Source organism: Nanorana parkeri, unplaced genomic scaffold (assembly GCF_000935625.1).
Source record: "Nanorana parkeri isolate BGI_ZX_2015 unplaced genomic scaffold, ASM93562v1 scaffold880, whole genome shotgun sequence".
NCBI classification, from domain to species: Eukaryota; Metazoa; Chordata; class Amphibia; order Anura; family Dicroglossidae; genus Nanorana; species Nanorana parkeri.
This window is the reverse complement of record NW_017307148.1, coordinates 638458-649388: the sequence shown is the minus strand read 5'-3', so window position 1 is coordinate 649388 and position 10931 is coordinate 638458. Positions and strand designations below refer to the sequence as shown.

Genomic DNA, 10931 nt, shown 5'->3' with positions numbered 1-10931 from the left:
CCGTTACCCCTGGATCCGCCACTGGTATCTGTGTGGGCTCTTGGCAGGCTATGCGGGCTCTCAGGTGGCTAGTGGGACTCTCTGTTGGCGTCCAGTGCGGGCTCTGTGGTGATTAAGCACTCACCTCCCCTCACTCCTGCCTGCTCCCCTCTCTCTGATCCTCTCTGGCTACTGCTGCTGCAGCGCCATCTAGGAGAACTGACACTGCTGCGCTAGGAGGGTGCTGAGGAGCCTCTTGCCTAGAGCAGCACAAGGCATGTGGGGACCCCCTCAACTGTGGGTTGCAACCCACTTTTGGGTCGCGACCCACAGGTTGAGAACCACTGCTCGGACCCGGCAGCATACTTTATTCCGCCAGGTAAACGTCCTCTCCTCTCTTGGTGATGGATGCCGGCAGGTATCATTAGGATGGCCGCGCCATCATTCACGTGTGGTGACGTCACGCGCATGCACAATGACGTCACAGCGGGGTGTCAGCCGGTATCCCCTCCGGTGACACCCAGGCTTGGGGCGCCCCTGCTCTCTCCCTCTCTGCTGTAATGGATTGACTTAGCATTCATCTCTACTATCCTCCTACGATCATCTAAGTGAATCTGCACTTCAGACTGAAAACAACTCACGAGTTCAAACCCCCAGTACTGCCTTCACAATCACAAGTATAAATTAAATAAATGTAAATGAAAGTGGGCCACCAGGTCCTTAAAAAGAAGATATTGCGAGATCACTATCTAGGGATTCCAAGACATTCTTTGCTTTGACATTCCTGGACACTCTATTGTTGAAAGGAACATGCTCTATCTCTAGATTATATCCCATGCTCCAATTTAGCTTCCCGGGATCACTATCGAAAATCCAATGTGAAGGAATGGTCTAAATATTTTCCTGATCCCAATATCATTGAACATCTTCTGCAAGTATATTATACCATTAGGAGAGTCTTACTCAACGAGACTTGGAGGGAGACCCAATTCAAGCTACTACACAGAGCTTATCTCCCTTTACATACATACACATATATATATATATATCTATATATACACATACACACACACACACACACCGTATTTTCGCTCCATAAGGTGCATCGGACCGGTCAGTTAATGACCGCTGAGACAGGTGGCGCTCTGATTACAGCGCCACCGTCTCAGTGATCACACAGAGCAGACGAAGAACGTCCGTTCTTCGTCTGCTCTATCTAGGGGCTCTATGGTGATCTTGATCGCCGCCGCCTGGTTTTAATACGGGTGATCGGATTAGATCACTCGTATTAAACGAGCAGTGGCTCCTATTGTACATTTAGCTCTGCTTTAGCAGGTCTAAATGTACAAAAAACTATGCCTGGCACCCAAAATTGCATTTCCTGGGCGTCGGGTGATAGGGATTTGCTTCATACGACGCACACACATTTTCCCCCGCCTTTTGGGGGGAAAAAAGTGCGTCTTATGGAGCGAAAAATATGGTATATAAAAAACACACACTTTATAATATTAGGAAATTAATCAAATAAAAAGTTAAACAATGGTGAATAATGTAAAAAAAAAAAGTACATCTATATGACCATATTGTAAATCTCTGCAAATATACCGAAGTAAAAATATTTTTCTAGCTTTTAAAATGAGGTCAAGCCCTCAGTATGCTTATGCAATCCTCAGGCAGACCTGACAATCACAAATGACAACTACTGTATAATAAGCAATTTGATGAGTTCTTTGGATTTACTCTTCCTACATTGGTTACTAAATCACTGTTGTAGCTTATTGGTCTCTTACCTCAGCCAAAACAGCCAGGACATTAATAGAGCTCATCGTAAATGCAAAAACCTGATAATCAAATATGCCATGCGGCCCAGCGGAGTCAAAGAAAGCAAAATAAGAAACAAAGAACATGACCAAAGAAGTGTAAAAGCCATATAGGACGTGCACAAAGATCCTCAGGCCCAGGTGCCTGTCCTTCTGACCAGTCATGTACAGCTCTGGATGTTGACGACTGCCCTTGCCATCTGTATCCTGAAAAAAATAAAATACATTGTTTAAAAGTCATATTCAGGGAACTGGACTCCCTTGTCTTTTTAGTAATACAGAAGTTGAGCCTCCCTCCATCTTCTGTTCTGCCCCTTCCCACCTGCAATCTAGATATTAACAATTTCTTTGCATAATGTTACGTGCCAAAGACACATAAATATACAGTTTCTCCTTTGAGAGCCATCAACTAACACGTCACGCGGCTGCTGGCTCTATCTGTGGCATCCATGGTCCCTAATGACTATCGGGAACCATTTAGAGTCAGTTAACAAATGCATGCTAGCACTGCAACATTTTCTCTGGGCGTCTAGGCATTAATGACCTCTGGTCATTAAAGGATTCATGTCCAACTCTAGTCTCCCCTCTATGTGCCCTCTACCCTGGAGACTCCCCCTGTGTTTGTTATCCTTTTTCTTCCTTATTTGCTCCTTTTTTTAGAAGTCTTCAGGCTGGCTGCATGATCTCCTGGATTTTGTTCTTATTCTAGTGGTGGGAAGTCCTCAGTGATGCTGAAACTTCATCATTATAATATGAGTGCATGATGTTGTTATGATGCCCCTTTAAGGGGTGAGTCCATGACGCCTTACACTCAAAGTACGTCCTCTGTTTCCAGGTTGAGTCATGTAACTTGAAAGACTGAGGACGTCGTGTGGTGGAGAAAAAGGTACTGCTGTAGACAGAACCAGTAGCTTTTTTCCCCCCTCATTTTTACTGCTGGGGGACCACAATATAAAAATAAAACTAGTCTGAAGTTGGGCTTTAATTTGAGTCTACTCTTCTGATCTTTTTTCCCCTGGCCTGTGCAATTTTTATTTGGGATTATTCTTCCGATTGGTTCTCCTCCGTGATCTGTGTTTGCTTCTTGCCCTGGGACATTTTTCCTGCCTGTGACCCCAGTCTGTCTTTTGGTTCCTTATGTGTCTGCCAGGGCCGTAACTACAGATCATGGGGCCCCATAGCAAAAATGTGATGGGGGGACCCCCGATGACCTTTCTCTGAGCTCTTAGTAATGATGCCAAGATGCTAGACTCCTCTTGTGCATCTGAAGTTGTCTCTACACTGTAGACTTTGCAGGGGATTAGAGTTGTTGTCAACTGCAACCAGTCCTACTCTTGCAACCTAATTGGGCCCCCTCCCATCCCCAGGCCCCATAGCAGCCACCTGGGCTGCTATGACTATAGTTACACCACTGGTGTCTGCTTTTTTCTTATTCTACCTGCATTATAATACCCTCTTCTTGCCAGCAAGTCTTCCTGGATGTCCCATTTACCGGATGATTTGGAGATTTGTTTGGTTTTATTTATTAAATTCCACATTAAAGCTATACTTACTTTATCAAGAATTCCCATGCAGAGGGATGGATATAGTGTATATAGGATAGCATTAAACACTAGGAACCAAGCATCGAACACTGGCTGATTAGTAAAAAAAAAAAAAATATATTAAAAAATACACTTAAAGCTGAACTCCAAGCAAACCACTAAATACACAGATAAAACACATATATGAGAGCTGTTTTCCCTGCCAAAGTATTTATATTTCTGTCCATCCGGTCCTGGGCTTTAAACAGCTCTGCCACATAGCACAGCTCTGTCTGACAGTGTAGGATACCTGATTTTTCTCTGCTGCAATTTTATTTCCACTCACATCCTGTGTGTGGGCATTGAAAGGAGCAGCATACTGATGAGCTAATCTCCTCCTGTCAGCATGCTCTCTGTGCTGGAACACATCAGATTGTTTCACTGTACAACTTTTACCTCCCCCAGTCTAAGCTATTTTGTACAGTAGAGTGCAAAAGCCTGATACCAAGTCACATTGTGTTTATGCACTTGCACCGCTTGCATGCCAAAAAAACAGCCACAGCGGTCAATTACAAATTACACAGTAGCAGGAGGAGGAAGGGAAAGGGCAGCCAGAAAGAGAAGAATCTGGGAAATGTTCTCCTGCACACAGCTACCAATTACAGATGTTGTCATGGTTGGGGGAGCTACAGCAAAGGGCAGCCACAAGGAGAAGAATACGGGTCTAGGTGCCGCTGGAATATGCCCGGTTCATCTCTAGTCTGTCTAGGGTATGATCTTCAGCTGCCCACCCATCAGCATTTAACCGCAAAATCCTCAGCAGGAGAGACACCATTGTTCTGTTTCTCTTCCTCTAGCAGCAACACAGGCCTTCTCCATGGGGGCCCCAGGGAAGCATTTCCCACACACCAGCCTATGCCCCCCCAGACCTCAGGCCTAGCCTGGGGGGTAGCTGGACAGCATCCAGCCCTAATCCATTGCAAATCCCTGCAGGATATGTACCCTATCCCAGCATGCACCACTGGTTGAGAGAAACCCAGTGATTGGCTGCTGTACTGCACTCCGCCCAGGGGAGTACAGGCAATACCAGACACCTGGAATTAACCAGATAAATGCCACTATAATCCAACCAGGCTGACTACAGCCCTGGCAATCAGTAAGGGGGTTATTCATGTAGGAGCCGTAGCTTCGGCTGATCTTTCGGCTCTCTTCGGGCCACCGGAGCCCGTACAGGCAGCCGAGCGGCTCAGCCAAGCCGAAGGCATATGCTTCGGCTCGACTGAGCCAAAGTGACACCCGAAGCGGGGCGAACGGCCTGCCGAAGGCCGGCTGTAAGCCCTGCAAATGACAGCTAGGTGGACCCTCACGGCTGGCTCCGCCCGATCTCCTGGCTGGCTCCGCCCAGTTGTTATGACAGATCAGCGTCCCCAATTAAACTGGGGAGACTGATCTGCCATTAAATAATAACTTTTGGGCGGAGCCGTCCGTGACGTCACAGCCGATCCAGATGTCGGATCGGCTGAGTCGAAGTCCTTCTTCACTTCGGCTCAGATGAGCATGAGCAGAGCATGTTCGGCTGACCGACGTGCAGCTGATGTACAGCTGATTCCAGCCGATGTACGAGGAACAGCCGATGTGGTGGATGAACAGCAAAGGGCAGCCTGAAAGAGAAAAATCAGTGAGCAGTTCTCCTGCACACAGCCTCAGCTACAAATTGTGTAGTGCCTGGGGGAGGAGAAGCAGAGGGAAGGTGGAAAAAGAAGAATATGGGAGTAGTTCTCCTGCACACAGCCTCACCTGCTATTTACAGATGTTGTAATGGCTGGGGGCACAACAGCAAAGAGCAGCCAGAAAGAGAAGAATACGGGAACAGTTCTCCTGCACACAGCCTCAGCTGCCAATTACAAATAACATAGTTGTAGGGTAGCCAGAAATAGAATAATCTAATATCCAAATTTTTATGTTTTTGCAGCCTGTAACGGTGTAATAAATAAATACAATATTTGCCCAGAGGGGGAAATCTGGTGTACAAATAAAATACTATTATATAAAAGAATATAAACAATTGTATAGCAGTGAATATTACTTACCAGAGAAGTGAACCCATTGAAGAAAGCAAACCAGATGTTGTGAACGAGACTGGAAAAGGTCTTATAGTTGTAATAGCATAAGAACTTGGAAAATCGAGCATAGGACAATCTCCCGTGGAAGAACAGCAGGTTTTGGAGGTAAGAGAACTGAGCCAAGGCAAATTCACTAGCCAAAACAGCCTGGAGACCTTCCTTCCCAATCACCCCTACACCAATGTGGGCAGCTATAAAACAGAGTACACAGAATGTTATAGTTGTGCCTGACTAAAACCCAAGCTACATGGCGAGTCTAGGTTGAGAGAATGGGGAAGTTGTGGTCAACACAGTGCCATCCTCATTTTCCCCAAAAGTCACCAGATATGAATTTACAAAAATCTGCTACATTTTACTTACAGAAGACAAATCCATACAGCGATGAACTTACTCTTTATCATATTGACGTCATTGCCTCCGTCTCCTATAGCAAGGGTCGTAACCTTTTTGTTCGTCTTCACCAGCTGCACTATGTTGGCCTTCTGCTTTGGTGTCACTCTACAACAAATGACACACTGACACCGACAAGCCAGCTCCACCAAGGCTCTTGTTTTCAATGTGGAATTTCTATCTGCTAAATGTTCTTTTTTCTGTTTCGAGATCAACTTCTTCCACCAGGGTAATGTTGACGATGTTTTTTCATTAACGTTTATGAATCCATTCTAGGGGAAAGGATGGTGCTGCAATTACTAGTTAAAAAAGGATTACATGTAAACAGATATAAAGATGACCAACAACATACTGAAGATTTTTAGGTTTCGTGCTTGTATGCAAATTCTTAACACCCCAGAGGGCCTACAAATGAGGCTCAATGAAAAAATTTACATATACACCGATACACTACATGGCCAAACGCTGGGCCACCTGACCATCACACCACGGAGAACATTCCAGTCCAAAACCATGGGCATTTAGAGTTAGCCCTACTTTTGGTTACCACAGCTTTCACTAATCGGGGAAGGCTTTTCATGAGATTTTGGAATGCATGTGTGTAAATTTGTGGCTATTCAGCCAAAAGAACATTTGTGAGGTTAGGTTCTGATGTTAGACGAGAAGACTTGACTCAGTCAGCTTTCCAATTCATTCCAAAGATGCCAAACCATATCTTTAGGAGCTGGCTTTGTGCACAGGAGCACAGTCATGCTGGAACAGAAAAGGGCAAGGTTCTTTCCTCCAGTTGTTGCCATAAGGCTTGAAGCATACAGTGATGGTAACGAGGCCTGGTCACCCCAAAAAACTATTTAGGAAACCCGCTTATCCCCTCAGTTTGTTGAAATTCAGCACTTCTAGGCACGATTAAACCAGACTACCTATTAAACACATTTTTTTGACAGAGTCTTCAAAAGCTCTTCAATTCCACTATAATTGCAGAGCTGGAAAATCTCTGTGTGGGGTGAGGTTGTAATTGGCGTCATCACATATTGTTGGCAGCACAAACTGAACTGCCATTTGTCACACAAACAATTGTTTAAAACATCTTTGTGTGCTGTAGGACTAATGGCACCCTTCACTGGAAAGCACCTGAACTCGATAATTTGGAGGGGTGGCCAAATAGTGTATACCTGAAACAACACTGTGGAAGAAAATAATTGGCCATCAGTAGGAGATAAAAATACCCCCTTACATTGACGGTCAGTGGAAGGAAGACTGACCCCTTGAATTGGAGTTGGAAAGCGGAAGACTGACCTCTTCATTTGGAGGTCAAAAGGAAAACCACCGGACTCCATAATTTGCAGGTCAGAATGAAAAAGACCAACTCACCTTAATTTGGAAGTCAGTAGGAGAAAGACTCACCCCTTAATTTGTGAGGTCAGAAGGAAGAAAACTAATCCCTTACTTTGAAGGTCAGTGTAAGGAAGACCAAACTGTGGAGGATTGCAATGAAAGTACCCTACCAACAATCAGTGTCCAAGTAAAAAGTATATTTCCTTTATGACTGTAAGACTTGCTGATTTTGAGCACTCATTAGCATTTCTGTGTTTTTCAAGCCCAGCACCACACTAAGGAGTCTATTTATAACCAATTTGCAGAGACATTTTCCCTACAAATCTTACTGGATGTTTGTTCTGAGCATATACAGGTGAAACTCGAATAATTAGAATATCGTGCAAAAGTAATTGCAGTAAGTGCTGCAAAAGGGGCCCAAACCAAGTACTGAGTACATATGCATGCTTGTACTTTTCAGAGGTCCGATATTGTTCTATGTACAATCCTTGTTTTATTGATTGCATGTAATAATCTACTTTTTTGAGGTTGTGGATTTGGGGTTTTTATGAGCTGTAAGCCATAATCACAATTATGACAAATCCCAGCTTGAACTATCTTGCTTTGCATGTAATGAGTCTATCTCATAGATTAGTTTCACCTTTTAAGTTGCATTAGTGAAATAAATGAACTTTGCACGATATTCTAATTATTCGAGTTTCACCTGTAGATGCAAAAACTAATGTCATTATATACTGTATATTTTCTTTTCCAGTCAAATACACTGAGTGGCCAGATTATTATGACCACCCCATCAGTACTTCGTTGGGCCACGAGATGACTCCACGAGATGACTTCGTTGGGCTGCCTCGTGACTCCATGAGATGTTGAAAGGTGATGCGAGGAATCTGACACTGCCACTCTCCGTTCTGCCCTAACATTGACTAGTCGCTGACGCCACAATTCGCACGTTCAGACCCAGATTTTCGGCTGACAGTCCAGTCTTTAAACACTTTACCAACAGCTGCTCTTGAACATTTAACCAATTCTGCTATTTTGCTGATACTCGCTCCATGGCTCCGAGCGCCAACAATCATCCCACGTTCAAAGGCTGTTAAATCGCGTTGTTTAGCCATATCTTCAGAAAAAAAATCACTTCTACTGTCGTGGTAAACAACCTGCTTCCCTATTTATAATGGTCTGGCCCTCTAGCAACTTCAGCGCAAAATTATAGCCAATTATAGCTAATTTGCCTACAAATGTCAGGTGGTCATAATAATCTGGCCACTCAGTGTTTATGTAATGTAATACATTATGACCTTTCAAAAAATCTGATTCTTTTATGAACTGTCGGATGTGCGGCTCTATATTGGAATTTTAGGATTTTGTTACGCCGGCAGGTATGCTTAGAACCTGCACCTGATTGATGTGACTGGTTGAGTTGTAGTTCAACTTTGGGGATTGAGCGGTGTATATTTTGAAATTCAATGAATAATACTACATTATGGTTACTAGATGAAGCCGAGGAGCATAAAAATAAACACTTTCTGTACTTATTTCCTATATGCCTCAGCTCCAACTACTGGCCAAAATGTGGTATTGCATAACAATGCATTTGAACTGGAAAAAATATATTAAGAACATTTGTTTTTGGAATTACAGTAATCTCCCCAAAGGAACGTTCATAGATATTGGAAGGGCCCTGTGAATTGTTTATAAATAGACCCCTATGTCACACTATGTACAAAGCTGTGTTATGTTACCAAAAATTCTCCTGTAATGACCAATGCTTTCATATTCCATTCTTTATCCACGGCAGGATCAATGTCTTTTAATGTGGTGTCTATATTGTCATTCAACAGGTTAGCATCCAGGAGGCACCTAGATAGTGTTGGAAGAAAAGATACATTAATATACAGTATCTGCTGTGGATCAACCTATATTATAAGGGACCAGTCATGATGTAGAGACACCTGTCTGAGAAACTTTAGATGAAAGAAGTCCTTATCTTTGTTCAGCTACATCTACAAGTATGAAAACCCAGAGAATAGCCTTAAAGAAACCTGCTGGAATAGAAATATGGGAGATACTATTGCCGATTTGTATTTAAAGTTTAACTCTAGTTGTACAGAGCATACAAATTGCATTGGCCAGCATGAGCTAAAATACAATACAGCAGCCTCGGCTACGATGCATACAATATCTCCGGCACTGTTCCCTACAGATTCACCGCTCCTCTTCTAGGAGGAATGATACCCAGCATCATTCAACCGACTTCCTGTAGGACTTGGGTGCCAAGAGACTGTCCTTTCCCCCCCAGACTTATAAGGAAAAAGAATGACCTCTCAGGTGGTGAGGTGTTTCTGAATGTTTTAGAATACACATTACTGTGTTTATTGCAGTGGTCTCAAACTCAATTTAGTCGGGGGCCACTGGATACATTTTTTAGTTCTGTGCGGGCCGCTACTATATACATAATAAACCCACCCCTCCCTCCCAAGCCCCCAGCACACATATTAATAAAGCTCCCCCCTCCCTCCTTTCCTTCCAAGCCCCCTCACCTGCTGGCATCTGTGCAGGGAGGAGGCACATCATCATTCCCTGGTGATCTAGTGGTGATTAGTAAGGTCTGGTGCAGACCTTACTAATCATCCATCAATCGGCCAGAGCCCGGAACTGTCAGAGCTCCGGCTGGAGCTGGCAGGAGCTGCTCTACAGTCTGCATCCAATAGAGACTGCTCTACAGTCTGCATCCATGTGCCCGACTTGTCAGCTGGCTGCGGGCCACATAGTACCGGCTCGCAGGCCGGTACTTTAAGACCCCTGGTTTATAGCAAAAACTTCTGCAGTATACAATTTCGGTCACTAGATGGCAGCGTTTATAAGTTCTGTTATAGAGTATCTATGGTATATACTCTGTTGTATTGAAAAAAGGTAGAGAATAAAGCTGTGGCTTCCTTCGTTTTTCCAAGCCATGTGCAGCATGCATATCTGATATCTGTGCTTGTGTTTCTCCGTGAGGCTGTGCAAGAAGTTCCAACAGAATGCTGTGAAGAGAGGTCACACTTCTGTATACAACATTTAGGATCTTCCCACTGCCGGAGAGAGAAGGGGATAAACAGGACCTGTGACATTACCCAGACACCAAAAGACCACATTGGTAGGAATTTGATCCTGAACCCAGAGTCGAGCTTTAAAGAAGCACATTACATGGCTGTGGTTCTTGTCCTTGTTTAACAACTTGCAGAGTCACTGACCTGGAATATGGAATAAGCATGCATCCAGAAATGTCTCGGGACACCTGCCATGCACATATTTATCAGTCACACACATAGGGATCTATTTTTAACCAATTTTCAGAGCCATTCACCCTACGAATCTTTATGAACATTCATTCTGTGCGAATTGACACAATAAACAAACGTTAGATATATTTTTCTTTTTTGTTCGGCATTAGATGGAGCTGAGGAGCATAGGAAATAAATACTTATTTCCTATGCTACCCTAAGTGCTAAAAGCAGAATTCAGATGACAGCCTTAGAGCTTTTATCTTTGACAAATCAGCAATAGCAACTCCCGTGTTTCTTTCCTGGCAAGTTCTCTTTAAGATGGGCTTTGAAAAAAGGGGGCCATGCCACCTAAATGGCATTTTTCTTATGCCTGCTGTTTGACGTGGCCAAAGTCCTACCTTATATCAGACTCGTCCAAAAGCTGCATGTTGCTGGAAAGAAGGTTACAGGAATATGCTATGTTTATAGCCGTCTCTGCAAAAAAAAAAAAAA

The 10931-nt window shown here is 43.8% G+C and overlaps 1 protein-coding gene across 1 annotated transcript in view; it reads right to left on the bottom strand.

Moving 5' to 3' along the window:
* Positions 1-1332: 1332 nt before the first annotated feature.
* The window catches only part of LOC108794647 (phospholipid-transporting ATPase IK-like), a 57529-nt gene continuing 47930 nt past the window's right edge, over positions 1333-10931 (bottom strand). The window contains exons 22-28 of the mRNA XM_018565719.1: positions 10838-10911; positions 8913-9030; positions 5837-6107; positions 5413-5636; positions 3353-3436; positions 1770-2006; positions 1333-1416 (exon numbers count right to left, since the gene is read on the bottom strand). Coding sequence (XP_018421221.1) covers positions 1333-1416; positions 1770-2006; positions 3353-3436; positions 5413-5636; positions 5837-6107; positions 8913-9030; positions 10838-10911 — 1092 coding nt within the window. The remainder of the gene's footprint in view (positions 1417-1769; positions 2007-3352; positions 3437-5412; positions 5637-5836; positions 6108-8912; positions 9031-10837; positions 10912-10931) is intronic.